Source organism: Sebastes umbrosus, chromosome 5, assembly GCF_015220745.1.
Source record: "Sebastes umbrosus isolate fSebUmb1 chromosome 5, fSebUmb1.pri, whole genome shotgun sequence".
Lineage (NCBI taxonomy): Eukaryota > Metazoa > Chordata > Actinopteri > Perciformes > Sebastidae > Sebastes > Sebastes umbrosus.
This window is the reverse complement of record NC_051273.1, coordinates 24,574,876-24,591,070: the sequence shown is the minus strand read 5'-3', so window position 1 is coordinate 24,591,070 and position 16,195 is coordinate 24,574,876. Positions and strand designations below refer to the sequence as shown.

Here is a 16,195-nt window from a genome sequence, read left to right as displayed (position 1 = left end):
TGTTTAAGAGCAAACATTTAGTCCGTTATAATCGAACTCTGGTGTGGTTTGTTCGGGTAGTTGTGAACGCAGTAATCTTACTCTGGTGCGGACCAAAACAACTGGTCCGAGACCGTTTGCGAGAGGTGGTCCGAGACCGTTTCCAAGTGAACCAAAACGCTGGCTGCCTGTGTGGGCATTTGTTGAGATGGACACAATTAAACGACAGCTTAACATGAGTGGGAGAGGACTGATGTTTGCTTGACATCTGAGCCAAAGAGAACACACAGAAAATGCTAAATAAAGTCCACAAAAATAGTGACGTTTATAAAGTCATTGGAGATAAACTGAAGGAGAAGGGATTGATGTTCACAGTAGATCAGTGCCGAGTCGAGGTCGAAAAACTTTGACAGCAATATTTCAAAGTCCGTGATTCCCTGCATAGAAGTGGCAGCTCTCGAGATGAAAAAGATAAATTCACTCCTTAGTGCACACAGCTCAGCAAATTGAAATGAAACAGAACCAGACTAAATAGAAAACAAACCAAAAGTATACATCTTCCTCTGATTCGGACCAGCCAACCGGACTATGGCTTGTGAAAGCGCCCTTAAAAGGTTAGTTTGGATTCACCAAATTCACACAATAACACAAACAAACATGTTCTGCTTACATTCTGTTTTTGTGAAAGGAGTCTGGTGGCTTTGAACAGAGCATACACTGACCTCATACAACCCCACTTGAAAAAATCCGAACTATCCCTTTAAAGCATGTTGACAGGAAGAAGGCAAAATAAAAGCCAGCTTCATCATCCTAGCTTTTCTCTCAACACTTTGACTTGTATGTGTCTCCGGTGGTTCAACTATCTCCAAGGGTCTGTTTTTTTTTTCTTCTCTCAAGTAAAACGTCTCACATAATTCCCACAAGGCCGAGCGATACTGTGGTTTCCTGGCAGTCTTAAATCCCTAAGGATGCTTTTCCGGACATATTTAGTTTCTGTTCATCTGTGCTGGAAATATGTAACAGAGGTCAACGCCCTGCACTTCTGTCACTTATCTTGTTATCGGATAATAAAAGCTCGACAGCATTCTTCACAACAGGAACTCCTTATTTTCTCTAAAGTGTCGAGAGCCTTCTAGGGAACTTTTTTTTTATAGCAACATCAGTGTTTCTTTATGTTTAATGGGAGTTTTTTTTCTGTGTTTATCAGTCATTTACCGGGTGTGTATCACACACAAACAGCATCTATCATTCACACACACGAGATTCCTCTCCACCCGGCCGTGACTGAACCAGCCCATCTCAGTGTTATCTTATCTCGTCTTATCACAGGAACCAGAAAGAATTACAAACCTTTCACCTCTCACAAAACCCTTCAGGGCAATAATCTGACTGCCGGACTGTTCATACAGTCTGTGTTTGTTTGTTTGTTTGTTTGTTTGTTTGTTTGTGCCCCAAACAGTCAATATAGACGTTAGCTTACAAGACAGCTAGAAACGGACGTTCAGCTCAGCCTCTGACTGAAATAAGCAAAACACGTCTTTGCGTCGTACCAGCGAATTTGCATTTAATCTCCTCTTTCCATTTACTTTCCTCGCTTCACCTGTGTGAACTTTAGAGCACCTCTAAAGTTGTAGATTGTGCTTCCTTCAGATAGGGCATCACGTTCTACTACGGCCCTATGCATACACTGTCTTTTCAAAATAAACTTCCATATTCACAGGAAACAACTTTGTCAGGTTTAGGAAAAGTGGTTTGGGTTCAAATAAGTATGTTTGTTAGGTAGTTAAGTAGGCTACATTACGTAGGCTATGCAACATAACTTAAGTAAGTTGCAGTTACCTAACCTACGTAACTTAAAGTGGCAATCGCGAAGATTTTCATTGAAATAACTGTCTGATAAGTCACTATATATCGCCAAATGAGGTAACTAGGACTGTCAATCGATTAAAATATTTAATTGCATGATTGTCCATCGTTAATCGCGATTAATCCCAAATTAATCACACATTATAAATCTGTTCAAAATGTACCTTAAGGGGAGATTTTTTTCAAGTATTTAACACTCTTACCAACATGGGAGTTGACAAATATGCTGCTTTATGCAAATGTATGTATATATTTATTATTGGAAATCAATTAACAACACAAAACAAATGACAAATATTGTCCAGAAACCCTCACAGGTACTGCATTTAGCATAAAACAATATGCTCAAATCATAACATGGCAAACTGCAGCCCAACAGGCAACAACAGCTGTCAGTGTGTCAGTGTGCTGACTTGACAATGACTTGCCCCAAACTGCATGTAATTATCATAAAGTGAGCATGTCTGTAAAGGGGAGACTTGTGGGTACCCATAGAACCCATTACACTGTAATTAAAAAATCTGGAGGTCAGAGGTCAAGGGACCCTTTTGAAAATGGCCATGACAGTTTTTCCTCGCGGAAATTTAGCGTAAGTTTGGAGCGTTATTTAGTCTCCTTCCCGACAAGCTAGTATGACATGGTTGGTACCGATGGATTCTTCAGGTTTTTTCTAGTTTCATATGATGCCAGTATCTTCACTTTAAAACTGAGCATGCTACAACCTAAAAATCGCAAGTTGCGTTAATGCGTTAAAGAAATTAGTGGCGTTAAAACTAATTTGCGTCAACGCGTTATTATCGCGTTAACTTTGACAGCCCTAAATGCAATATTTATATATTTGAAGTATTATGAAATGGTTGTCTGTGACAAAATGCAGTTTTTCTCCATTGTATACACACACAATGGAACTATGAATACAACTCTGAAAACCTCAAGCTCATGTGTCAACAAAAGACTCCAGACTGCTAAACTCTAAACACAAGTCCATTGTTTTCACTCTAATAGAAATTCTAAAGTCAACCAGGACTGAAACTGACGGTGCCATGCCGTTGGCCCGACAGCCCGTTATCCCGAACAGAAGGCCATGGCTAATGATTATGCAACATTACGTCATTGGACTTTCCAATTCTTTTCCCCTACCACGGCGAAGGCATGACCCGCCATTCTCTGCGTCTAGTTGGCTTACCCTCATCTTCTTACTCTAAACTAATCTCACTCCTCATGCCTAAACCTAACCAACCCAACCAATGAAGGCATTCAAGGCAAGGAGATGTCATTCCGCATAATAATTAGCCATGTGCTTATGTTTGTTGCACAAAGATTGTGTATTTTCGGAGCAATGAGCTGTCGGAACAATGAGAAGTTCCCCTCCCTATGTGGACTTTATTGCTTTTTATACTACGTCACCTGACTTCCTCCTTTACTCCAGCTGCTGGCAGTAGCTTCATATTTAACGTACGGACATTGAATGTGGTATCAATCTTGTCATCTAACTTTCGATAAGAAAGTGTTTATTTCCCAAAAATGTCAAACCGTTTCCTTCTACGCTACCCAAATTTGACCAATAAGACGTAGAGTGTAGGCAGTCTTCTTTTTATTCTTTCTTTGGCTACTTACACCAACACACATTCAGAGCCAAGATACAAAGTTAGTCAAGTAGTTTGGGTGGCATATAAACCAGTCAAGTCTTTGAATAAATACTGCACTTAAAGAACACAACCATCTAGCTTGGCATAGATACTATAGTACAAAAGGTTTAATGCTGCTAGTGCTGTACATCGTTTAACATCAACAAGAACACCTTTTTTTTTATTAAGTGCAGATTCAGTGATGGCAGATAACAGCTGATTCCCCCCCTCCTGCTGCTGCCCCTCGCCCACCTCTCAGATAGTGCACACAGTAAACAAATACAGCTTATTCTCCTCTTCTCTTCAGGTGCTTTGAACTTTGACGACTCCACATTTGTCATCCTATTGCTGCACGATGAAAAAGCTTGGATTTGCAAAGCATCCTTTTGAGGACATGAGCAAAAAAAGGCCTTCTGTTTCAAATCAACAGCGACATATTTTGAAAGGGTTTCATGTGCAGAGAGGTTATGAAACTTTATAAAACATAAAAACCTTCACATCAATTTGATCTAAATAGGAGTTGAAAGGTTTTTGTCGTCACAGCGGCAGTGTGAGAAGCTGTCTCCCTCCGCTGTGCTTTCAAGCAGACAGACCGTAATTTAACAACTCGGCGGTGCTGTAGTTCTCTTATAATATCTGAGACTAAATCATAATCATCACCTTCTATCTGGCTGCACAAGTCATCATTTCACAGCATTGAGCACATAAAGAAGTGAGTGGTGAGAAAGCTTAAACCACCACGTCCCTCCTTCCTGTCCTCTTTAAAGAAGATTGTCTGTGAATATTATAACTGCACTTCTTTTTTTCTCGCACGTTGATTTGTCGTATTGCTTTCACTTTAGCGCAAACATGTCTCTTTTTCGATGGAAGAACATTATATGGATTTTTACAGTGTTTGACCAACAACAGCTACTGCATTCATAAAAGCATGGAAGTGCAATTCTAACAGGACTGAGCCTCAATCTGAGGCTGGACTGATTGTCTCTTTGGACACAGTATCTTTGAGAAAGCCCTTCGGAAGCTGCTGTGGCACAGCGGGTAAAGGAACGGGTTGATGGCGGAGTTCAGCCACAGGAGCCAGAACGTGATGTCATACCAGTAGTTCGCCACGCACGCGCCGCTACAGGCGGCACGGATAATCATGAGCAGAGTGTAAGGAGCCCAGCAAATCCCAAAAATGCACACAATGATGGCCAGAGATTTGGCAATCTTTTTGTCTCGAGACAGACGAGCTGCCTGTGTCCTACGACCGGGCGCCATGCAGGAGGCCGTGTGCTGAAACAGCCTAGAGTTTTTTCTGTCGGGGGAGAACCTCTCCCTCTGCATGAATATCTGACTGTTATTAGGGTCGCCGCCGCAGGAGGACGGCGACAGGACATCGTCGTCCTCGATAACCGCAGAGATCGCAGTGGGCTCGCTGGACGACACCTTGCGAGTCTTCACAAAAAACACCATCCAGGCTCCGTCCTTGTGCTTCTTGCTGATCCTCTGCGTCTTGACGACGTCGTCGTCCTCGGCGCAGGCGCCCGCGTTCTTGGTCCTGTGATGGATGTTCAGGTAAATGCTGAGGTTGAAGAAGGCCACGGACACGAACGGGGTGAAGAACTCGAAGGTGGAAGCGCTGAGCAGGAAGTACCAGGTGTAGTAAAACTCGGCGAAGCACTCGTGAGCCGGGACGACGCTCTGGCCGACGATCGTCTCCCAGAAGATGATGGCGGGGCCGTAGAGGAGGAAGGCCAACACCCATACCGCCACCATCTTGATCACAGCCTGGCGGGTCATGTGTCGCTGTGCTCTGTATTTAACCTGCGTCAAAAATCAAAAGAGAGGTGACTCACAGCGATTATCGTGAACAATGACACTATTTGTTACATTCCACAGCTGTTCACACACTAAACAAAGTGCACCCGCAAATGGAGCCCAGTTTATATTATGAGAAGCTGTAAATAAAAACCCACTAGTGAGGTTGTTATGTGTCACTGCAGCCAGAGAGGAGAGAAGTCAGGCTGAGAGCCACATTCACTGATGCAACACAAGAGTGTGAAAGAGACATCTGGTTTCTCCCGATCCTCTCCTCCCTCGCCATCAACCGTGGCTCATTCTCTTCGCACTCGCTCTATTTTCACTTCACCTCTTCTCGCTCTCCACTATCATTAAGCATGGCTCCTCTATTAACCATTCTCTCTCTCTCTCTTTCTTTTTTATTGGTGTTTAATCTTTTCTTTGCCTCAAACCACCAAATATCTCTCTGCAACATAAGCTGGGTTTTACACAGACAACAATGCTGCTAACGTCACTAAGAGCAACTTAAAAAAATCCACTTCTCCAAATCAATAAATAATGAAATGGAGCCACTTCACAATGCTAATAAGTGATTGTGGCCCCCGGTATGGAGCGTTCATTACAAAAAGCGCAACACTCCCCATTTCCATTGAAAATGACAGAACATTCTGCTCTCTACGGAGTGAGAATTAATACATAAATAAATAATATTTCCTACTAAGCTGCTGAGATCAAACCCTCAATGAAAAGGAGATAAAAGCTGCCACAAGCAAAGAGACGTCATTACCATAAACGCTCTCAGTAAGCAGCTTCTTTTTTTTTTGTAAATCAGGCGTCTAACAAATGTAGCCAATTAAAAATAACACGGGCGGCGAGACAATAAAAATGACCCGCGTGGAAGGGTTTCAGTTTTACGCCAGTTGAGCTCAAATAAACATGTTGTCTGGGAGATTTGTTCTTATAATTGATGACTAATTCTGGTCATGTGTATGGCACAAAAATAATGACTGAAGATCAGATCAAGCCAACAGGGGGAATAAATATCAGGTTTGTTCTGGTTAAAACCCCCGTTAAAGGTGCACTCCAGCTATTTAGTATTTCCCTTCCGTGTAGTTGGGGGACTCACGAGAGGCAAATAAACAAGTGCAAATTCTCATGCATTCACAATCACTTGACCTCCATGCCAAATTTCAGCTCCCTCAGGCTAATGCTGTGGCCGCTAAAGGGCCGACTGACAGAGCGAGCTACAGAGCTGCAGGTAACAACTAAAAAAAAAAAAAAAAAGAATTGACAAAATCGAAGCAGGAGAGAGCGAGAGATCCTGAATTTTAGACCCTGTTCACACCTGGCGTTGACATGCGTCTCAGGTGATCGGATCACAAGTGGACAGCTCTGAGTAGATCAGTTTACAACTAACTGCATTCTCAGTTATATTTACGATTACGGTCGTAGTTTTAAACAGGTGGTTAATGTTGGAAATTGAAACAAAGCAAAACAAAAAAAAGCGCAATAAGACTACTTGGTTAGGTTTAGTAATAAAACATCATGGTTCTGCTTAAAATGACTAAGTTTATTAAGCTACGGACATAAATTAAGTAAGGGATAATGTACAGCGAGCCGGTCATTGTTGTGAAAGAATCCCCAACAGGGCGATGCTGCACTCCGACACGCAGCGGAGGGGTCTCTCATCACCCTGAAGGGGTTTCTTTCACAATGACCCGCTCGCTGTACATTATCCCGCTTATTACACGGCTACTTACTGAAGAAATCAATATTTTGACACCAAAACGGTCCGCCAGAGTCCAACATCAGAACTGCGCCCATAGCAACGGTTTGTTTTACATAGCAATGGTCTGTTATAGAGAAATTACAGACCATAGAACACCGTGATTGACCAATCAGAATTGAGTATTCAACACAGCCGTGTAATAAAATAAGTGAACGCTGACTTTTAGTTTCGCACGGACACGAACAGCGTCTCGTCTCAAGGGACCACTTGTGATTGGATCTCACTTCTTCGCACTATATACAAAGAAACATATACATCATTTCTGTTTGCAAAGACCAAATGTTGTTGTTTTAGGCCGTAAAGCACTTCCTGTGCCTATTCTACCGGATATTAAAAGAAGAACAATACAGATTGATTCTATTCCTTGGCGTGTTCCAGGCAAACCAAATCGCCCAAGATGTTTGACGCACTCGTAATATATCTCCAAGTTGTTTTTGAAAATGTTCGGGCGTCATGGACAAAGCTAGCTTACGCGATTTGAGAACCAACTGGAGACGAGAAAAGGCAGTTTTGATTTTCCTGTTACGTGTACACTGCAAAACGTCCTAGACCACCTCGGCAGGTGGTTTGAGTGATCGGATCACAATGCATCTTGGTGGTCGTTTACACTTGTATTTAAGTCTGTCCACTTGTGATCCGACCGCCCAAAACGCATGTTAATGTGAGTTGTAAAGAGGGTCTAACGCCTCTTCCCAGACGCGATGCGAACAAGCAAACATCAGATTGTTTCAGTTTTTCCCAGTGAAAGTGCGGTTACACATGCGTGAATACCTGAAAAGTTCACCAAAGTTGAACTGTACTTCCAATACAAACATGTGAATTTGCTTCGCCACTGGAAGCGAATGTTTTTTTCGGCCCTTCACTCGCCTAGAATGGAAGTGAATGGGAAGAGAATATTAATTTGGCCGTGCCTTGAAGACCTCCTAAACTGCTCCGTGTGTCAGCGAACAAGCTCAACGATGTGTCGTTTGTTTGAAAAAAAGGTTTTCCCTGGCTCTGTTCATGCAAGGTTTTGCACACCGTTTCCACCTTCAAACTGTTTTCACTGATCAAAATTAACGCTGAATATCACTCTCTCTATGTCATCGCCTGTAGTATATCTGGACAATTTTTTGTGCTCCATTTGCCAGAGTTCGCTCACTCGATGTATGTTAGGAAGGAGTTACGCGAAGTTTTGCGCACCGGCTCCACCTTCAACCTATTTTCATTAGGACAAAATCGACGCTGACAGTAGCTGACATAAATCAATATCACTTTCTCTGTGTAATAGAGAGGGACATCACTCATAGTATACAATTTTGTGTGCTCCGTTCGCTAGGGGTGTAAGAAAATGTCGAATATCGCGATATTATGTTTTGTGATACTGTACTGATTCTCAAAAACACTGTTGATTTTTAATTAATAACAGTTTACATGCAAAGATTAACTCAGTCAATACTTTATTTCATTTGCAAAGATATGTGCCACCTCAGTTTATGTGCCCTCTCAAAGTAGTGCTATGATGCTGGATGTTACAGCGACTGTGATAAATTCAAATGCAGATCCAACTGTTCTGATTGCATAAAAAAGTCAACTTTTTTTACTCAGATTGTATGCATGTGGTGGTGTGTTCTTTAAGCTATGACAACAGTTTTCCTAAAATTATATTGAAAAAAACGCATTACTTACAATATATTGAATCGTAACCTCAGTATCACAATATGAATCCTATCGCCAGATTCTTGCCGATACACAGCCCTACCATTCGCCTGAGTTCGCTCGCTCACTGTATGTTAGGAAGAGGTGTTACTCTCAAGTACGAGTCAAGCTCCAAAAACCCTGGATCCTACATTTCCCATGATGCAACTCAATAAGACCCTTGCTGCCTTCTAAATACTTACTTCTTCCACATCCCACACCTCCTAAAAAAAAATTTTAAATATGTAAATGTGAGATGAACCTGATGATGTCACTATGACATTTTCAAACATTGAAAAGTTCAGAAGACATCATAAAACTGTTTTCATTGACAGACTTCTCGTGACCTGTGTAAACATCTAGTGCTCTTTTAACTGCATTATATTGATCCTTATATGTAGATAACTGGGTTGACTGCTAATGTCTGCATCCAAAATATTTACATACCAAATGAAGCAGACAGCTCTGAGGTCAAACTGTTGTAAAGGAACAAAGCTGTGAATGTCAATGACTTCTCACTGCACGGCAAACTGCCCTGGAGAGTGACACATTTTAGAATGGACTGTGGTAGTAGTCTACGTGTGAGTGTGTGTGTGTGTGTGAGTGAGTGTGTGTGTGTGTGTGTGTGTGTGTGTGTGTGTGTGTGTGTGTGTGTGTGTGTGTGTGTGTGTGTGTGTGTGTGTGTGTGTGTGTGTGTGTGTGTGTGTGTGTGCGTGTGTGTGTGTGGTAATGAGCACCTCTGCAGCCTGTACTTACTGCTCTTGTGACTGACAGGAAGCGGTCATAACTAATGAGGACAATGTTGAAGACTGAAGCGCTGCAGAGCAGGTAGTCCATAATCAGCCACACCTTGCAGAGCCCTTTACCCAGCATCCAGCGGCCTGTCAGGTTGTACGGGATGTACATCGGGATGCAGAAGGCACCTGGAACAACCACACACACACACACACACATTGCATGATGATTCAACCCCCCCCTCTCCATCACAACCAACCAATAAGCTTCAGTATTAACATTCACACCTCTCCAGACCTCCAGACAGCCTGGATGTGAGCCCCATTACATGTGACACAAAAATTGCTGGCTGCTGCATGTTCCCCCTGCAGAGACATTTTTTGGAAACAATAGCGGCCTGTATTGGTTGTTTCATCATAAAGAAAAAGGTGTCGTTTATCTGTAAGAGCAGCACAATAAGAAGGGTGTGAATGCCTTACTAAAATAAAAAAAGAGGGATGCTACAAATATAAACATAATTGCATGGTAATGTGACATGCATGAAACAAAAAAAGGATGGCAAGGTCACCATAAACTCATCAATGAACACTAGTGGCTCATTGTAATTACATTGTGGAAACATTTGCTGTTAATTTACAGCAGGATTTCAACAGTATTAACCTGTTTTTGCTAAAAACAGTGCTTTACTATTAATACAAAAGAAAACCTGTTAAATTACACTCATAGGCCGTTTTTTAACTGAACTATAATGCATTCTTAAAAAACAGCACTTTACTGCTGATCAACTGTCTAAAGTATCATCAGTAACAGTTTCATGCAGTATTTTTTTTAATTCTGGGACCTGATCTGCTCATGTGAGGCTTGTACATTGTACATGATTGTAAAATCAGTGAATTAACTTTATTGTTCTTCACTCACATGTTGTTCTGGTTTGCATTCTGTGCTTGTAGCCAGCTATAGTCAAGTCTATTATAGCCTTTTTCCTAACAAGTGCCTTTAATTGTATTTAGTGTGACTATTCCTATGTCTGTAACCTGCTAAGTCTATTCATCTAGGCAAAAAATTATGTTTATTAAAATGTATTTAAAAAATAAATAGTGCATTAAAAACAAATCAGTAAGATAATGTAAAAGGAAGGTGGAAAAAACAGCTATATAATGTATCTTTGAACAGTAAATTAACTCTAAAATACTGTGAAATTAATTTTTTAAAAAAACAGTTCAAACTGTATTTTTCATTAACAATTGTCAATTAACAATACAAAGCTGTAAATTTCAGCTACAGTATAATAATGTTAATTTTACAGTAACATAAAGGCAACCCTGCTGCCAGTTCTTTACTGTTATTTTACTGGGAAATTCTTAACAGTGTGGTAATGTGACATGCATGAAGCAAATGGCAAGGTCACCATAAACTCATCAATGAACACTAGTGGAATTACACTGTGGAAACATTGCAATGTGTAGAAAATAGTCATTCATTAATTTTTTTCTTTCACACAAAGAAAGAAAGAGGAGGAGGCACCAACTCACCCACGAGAAAATCAGATATGGCCAGGTTGAGAAAGAAGTAGTTGCTTTGATTTCTCAGGCTTTTATCCACAATGAAAGCCATGATGACCAGCGCGTTGCCAGCCACCACCACGACAACCAGAGTCACCATGAGGACCGATAGGATCACCGCCAGGTAGCCCGGCAGGACGCTCCCTGCCTCGGACACAGAGGGAGTCAAGTTGCCGCTGGAGTTGGATTCCAGAATGTTGGCGCCCATAGTTACCAGAGAGACAGAAGCATCAGGAATTACGCACGATTCCAATTACGCACCGAAACGTTCCACTCTTCCACTTCAGCCAGGAGGAGTCAAACAGGACTGCAGACCTGCTGTAGGTGCATAGAAACACTTTTCCCAAATCTTCCATTTTTTTTTTTTTCATCTGGAATTCTTCTTTCAATTAGGAGACACAAGTTTTTAATTAAAATTGTATAGGTCCTCTGGGTGCTCTCTCTCTCTCTCCTCTCTTTATTCTCAGTGCCTGGTGGCTGCTGGATGTGCAGGCACCAAGGAGCGCACAGTTGCTTTTGTCACCAATGTCAAGACTGCCAGACTAGAAATTAAAACCTACTATATCCGCTCAGATTTACAAAATAAAGCTCTTACAGCAACCAAATGGTGCAACAGAAAGTCCAGAGTTAAAGGTCCCATATTATAAAAAAGTGAGATTTTCATGTTTTTTTATTATAAAGTAGGCTTAAATCCTATATAAATACTGTGAAAGTATCGAAACACTCACATTCACACAGCCCGTATTCAGAAACTCTGCATTTGAAACAAGCCGTTAGGATTTCTGCCCATTCGTGATGTCACGAATATACAATATTTAGATCCTTGACACAATTTTAAAATGTAAAACATTCTAAATGTGTCCCAGTTTATTCCTGGTTGCAGTGTATGTGAATGTCATCAGGTGACAAGAAGTACACAAGGATCCAAGCTGTTGACCAGCAATGTTAATGCAATTCTGTTGCAATTCCGTTAAAATGCACTAAAACGGAGCGTTTCAGACAGAGGGGAAATACAGGTATATTCAGGTTGACAGAATGAGGAAAATAAAGTTTTTTTTTAACATTAAAGCATGTAAACATGTTCTAGTAGAAACACAAAATACAAGTATGAACCTGTAAATGAGCATAATATGGGACCTTTAAAGGTGACATATCGTGCTCATTTCCAGGTTCATAAATACCAGATTCATAGTATTTTTGGTTTCTACTAGAACATGTTTACATGACAAAACACTTTGACATTGTCTGATCATATTTCTTGGAAACGCTGAATGAATTGTATATGAATTTCATACACGCTGAAAGCTGAATTAACACTTAACTCAAAGACAAACAACACGTTGTTGGTTTCACATGGGACACGAACAGCGGTCTCCTGGATGAAAGCCCTGCCTTTTTTTGGAAGAAGGAATGCTATTAAAAATTTTTAAATATGCATATTGTAATGTTCTGAATCACAGACTGTTTTCTCAACACATTTCTTTATAAAACATGATATCCAAAGCCAACATGAAGCCTCAAGGGAAGCCTAAATCAAAAAGTTTAAATGTCTACAAGCCTGTGCAAGACATCCACCTTAAATCATAATGATGTGTGAGAAGTTCACCAGATAAAAAAGCACCCAAAATACTATAAAATCACTTAAAATGTGTCAGTAAGACAAAGAGGTGTCAAATGCACACGCTTTTATTTTGTAGGCAAGCCTATTTCCGGTGATTTCTGCACACTTGACAGGCTTTTGGCTTCTTTGTCCGCTCAGCAGCTGATCAAAGGCTTGAAAGTCTGCAATCAGAAGCTGAAGTGGTCCAGAAGCCTGAAGCCTGAACTGATCTAAAGAGCTGCAGCTCTGCAGGACGTCCGTCTGCATCAGATCACACATATTTACACCCTGAAGTTCACTGATAACAGAGGTCAATTCAATGTCCACTTGACAAAGATCCTCCTCTTTCCTTTGTTGTCTCCTCCAAGGTCAATGTTAGTCAACACATACTAATCTGAATACCTCCTCTTCTGAAACTCAGATTAAGTGTTTTCATAAGAGAGATATCATAGCATCAATATAGAGAGAAAGTTAAGATCTTAAGATCAGAGTCTGGTAGCCTCCTGATCCGGCAAATTCAGTGTCCTTAATGTTTTAATTGAAAAATCAAAAATGATTTTAATTAATTAATTAATTAAATGTACTTTGTGTATCAGGTCCCCTCCTCTTTCAAAGGTCCTTGCAATTGTCAAAAAAACACAATATTTCCCTGGTTTCCAACATCTATTTCTAATAATGTAACAATGCTAAGAGGGACAGTGTTGGTGCCGTCTGCCTGTGCAGTATTTCAGGTTTTTAAGGAAGGTGTGTGATAAATTGGCAAGATTTTTTTAACAAGCAGGCGAAATATAGAGTGATATTGTGGTTTTAGCAATACAGAAGTGTGTCGCCTCACTCCTTTGAGCGATGCTCGTTCATGTCTATTTAGAGCGAGCACAAACGCAAGCCCGAGCAACAAGACGCTGACCTCCTTTGACTTAACGGCCACAGGTCTCGCTATTAAGAAGCATTTCTGATTCTTACAAACAGTCCCTTTAACTATTATTTTCTTAATATATTTACATGTGTCAAGTGCCTTAAACCTGCATTCTCTCTAACAGCCAGCAGGGGGCGACTCCTCTGGTTGCTAAAAGAAGTCTGATTGTATAGAAGTCTATGAGAAAATGAGCCTACTTCTCACTTGATTTATTATCTCAGTAAACATTGTAAACACGAGTTTATGGTCTCAATCGCATGATGTTCATTTAGTAAATTATGGTCCCATTCAGAGTCAGATAGACCATAAAGCAGGGGATGCTTTAGGGCGGGGCTACCTTGTGATTGACAGGTTTGCTACCACGGCGTTGTTCGGTCTGGGAGTTGTCCGTGTTTTTGTCCTGGAGCTTTAACTCTTTCATAGTGTGTTTTCAGTTCATGAAAGTTAATTATAAAATTTTGGTGGCCTAAAAATGTCTTGATCAGCGTTCGGTTGTACTTAGCTCCACCCTCTGGTGTCACTTCTGGTTGCAAAACACCAAGATGGCGACAGCCAAAATGCCGAACTCGTCCACAAACCAGTGGGTGACGTCACGGTGACTACATCCACTTCTTATATACAGTCTATGGTGTGAAGCTTAGTGTACACTGTCTTGCCGTATTGGTGTTGATTATCCAAACACTAGAGAACTTGTACCAGAAGGATTGGAGAACGCTACCAACCAACACTTGCTTTGCTTTGACAGGATATTTACATTCTTGGTTTTTGCTGCAACAAAGAAAGTTTCACACCAAAGCTCCCCCAAGTTGTCCTGCATGTATAAAATGTTAAATTGAAGATTAATTATTCTCCCGAGCCTCGTGTATGAATTTTAATAGAAAGAATCAGTTCTTCACAAGCCACAAAAAAAATATAATTATGTGCTGAGATTACGGGTTCAGCGTGATGACAGCTTGTCAGAAACAACTCTGTTAAGTGAATTAGCTGTAATTATTCTCCCAACGGCTGAAATGAGAAGGCGGCTTTGTACGAAAGACATGGGAGGAAATCTCAGCCTGTTGTGAGTCATTTGTGTTCTCATTCAAACGAGACCGACTTAATGGATCATGGTGTCAATTTTTAGTCCCTGAAGATAACTGAACACAGATGAAGTGTACTTTGTTTTTACGTCACAACTGTCGGGGGTTGTGCTGGTGACAAACCAAAACTGCCAAATGCGCCGCTGAGTCCTGAGATATTTTTAGAAAGCAGTCCTCTGCTGCCTAAAGCCAGGCCTGGACTGGTTCATATGCAGACCGTGTCTTTTCAGACATCAATGACACAAAAAACCAAGAGGTGAGGGAAAATCCCACAGGAGCCGATGTGGAGTAAAAAAGCTCCAGGAGAAAACACGCAAATGTGGAAAGTTGAATATTTAGCAGGCGGATGTCAAATGCACTGGAGAAAATGGACATGTGAATTATGTGAGTGAGAGTGTCAATGAGACTCAGAGAACTTCATTTTGTCTGATCATATTTCTTGGAAACGCTGAATGAATTGTATATGAATTTCATACACGCTGAAAGCTGAATTAACATTTAACAAGGACAAGTATTCACACATTAACACCAGGACAGAATGAAGCATTACCATTTAAAATTAATGAGAGGAGAAGACATATTTTTTTCACCCAAAGTCCTTCGTTCCAGTGTGTAATGATCATGTGGTTTTCTAATAAAGTGGATCAACAGTCCTAGTGTGGGGCAGCTGGATAGAAAGATGACAAAGTCATATGTTTGGTACAAATCTCTCATGGTTTGGTTGTTTTAATGAAATCTTGTTGTACTGTAAACATTTCATTTTAAGGCTTCTCGAGTCAAAATGGTGCAACAGAAAGTCCAGAGTTAAAGGGGACATATCGTGCTCATTTCCAGGTTTCATACATGTATGTTGGGCTTCTACTAGAACATCTTTACATGACAAAACACATTATTTTTCTCATTTTGTCTGTCTGAATATACCTGTATTCACCCTCTGTCTGAAACGCTCCGTTTTAGTGCATGTCTCTTTAAGACCACCCCCTGAAAAAGCCCAGTCTGCTCTGATTGGCTTGTGAGAAAAATATGGCGGACCTTTGCAAAGTTAATTACAACTCATTTTTATAGCATCAAATAATTAATTAAAACCAAACTTATCAGAATGATAAGAACTACCTACAATGACAGAAACCATCTTTGGGAAAAATGCATTTGATGTATTTTTTTTTACTTTTTAGTTTGGCTCATGTCCCATCCACTAACATGGAGGAGGCAGGCTTTATGAGCTATACTGCAGCCAGCCACCAGGGGGCGATCCGGATGTTTTAGCTTCACTTTTGGGGAGCTATCATGTCGTCCATCTTTATATACAGACTATGGTAAGGACCCCTTGGCATCACTTTCTAATGCACTGGGTATGACACTCCACTACAGTCACAGGAAACACGTGGTTAACGTTGTTATTTCAAACAAAAACATTTGCTTAGGTTTAGGCAACAACACCACTTAGTTAGTTTAAGGAAAAAACATCATGGTTTGGCTTAAAGTACTACATTTGTAAAGTGAAAGTCAAACTTAATGTTGTGAAGACAGAGACAAACAACACTCTGTTGGTTTCACATGGGACACGAACAGCGGTCTCCTG

The 16,195-nt window shown here is 40.8% G+C and overlaps 1 protein-coding gene across 1 annotated transcript; it reads right to left on the bottom strand.

Moving 5' to 3' along the window:
• Positions 1 to 3,422: 3,422 nt before the first annotated feature.
• Positions 3,423 to 11,636, bottom strand: LOC119489085 (histamine H3 receptor). The gene is made up of 3 exons (XM_037771266.1): positions 10,989 to 11,636; positions 9,478 to 9,644; positions 3,423 to 5,279 (listed from the first exon to the last, which is right to left on the bottom strand). The coding sequence occupies exons 1-3, from the start codon at positions 11,224 to 11,226 to the stop codon at positions 4,416 to 4,418; spliced, it is 1,269 nt and encodes a 422-aa protein (XP_037627194.1). The 5' UTR covers positions 11,227 to 11,636; the 3' UTR covers positions 3,423 to 4,415.
• Positions 11,637 to 16,195: the final 4,559 nt, after the last annotated feature.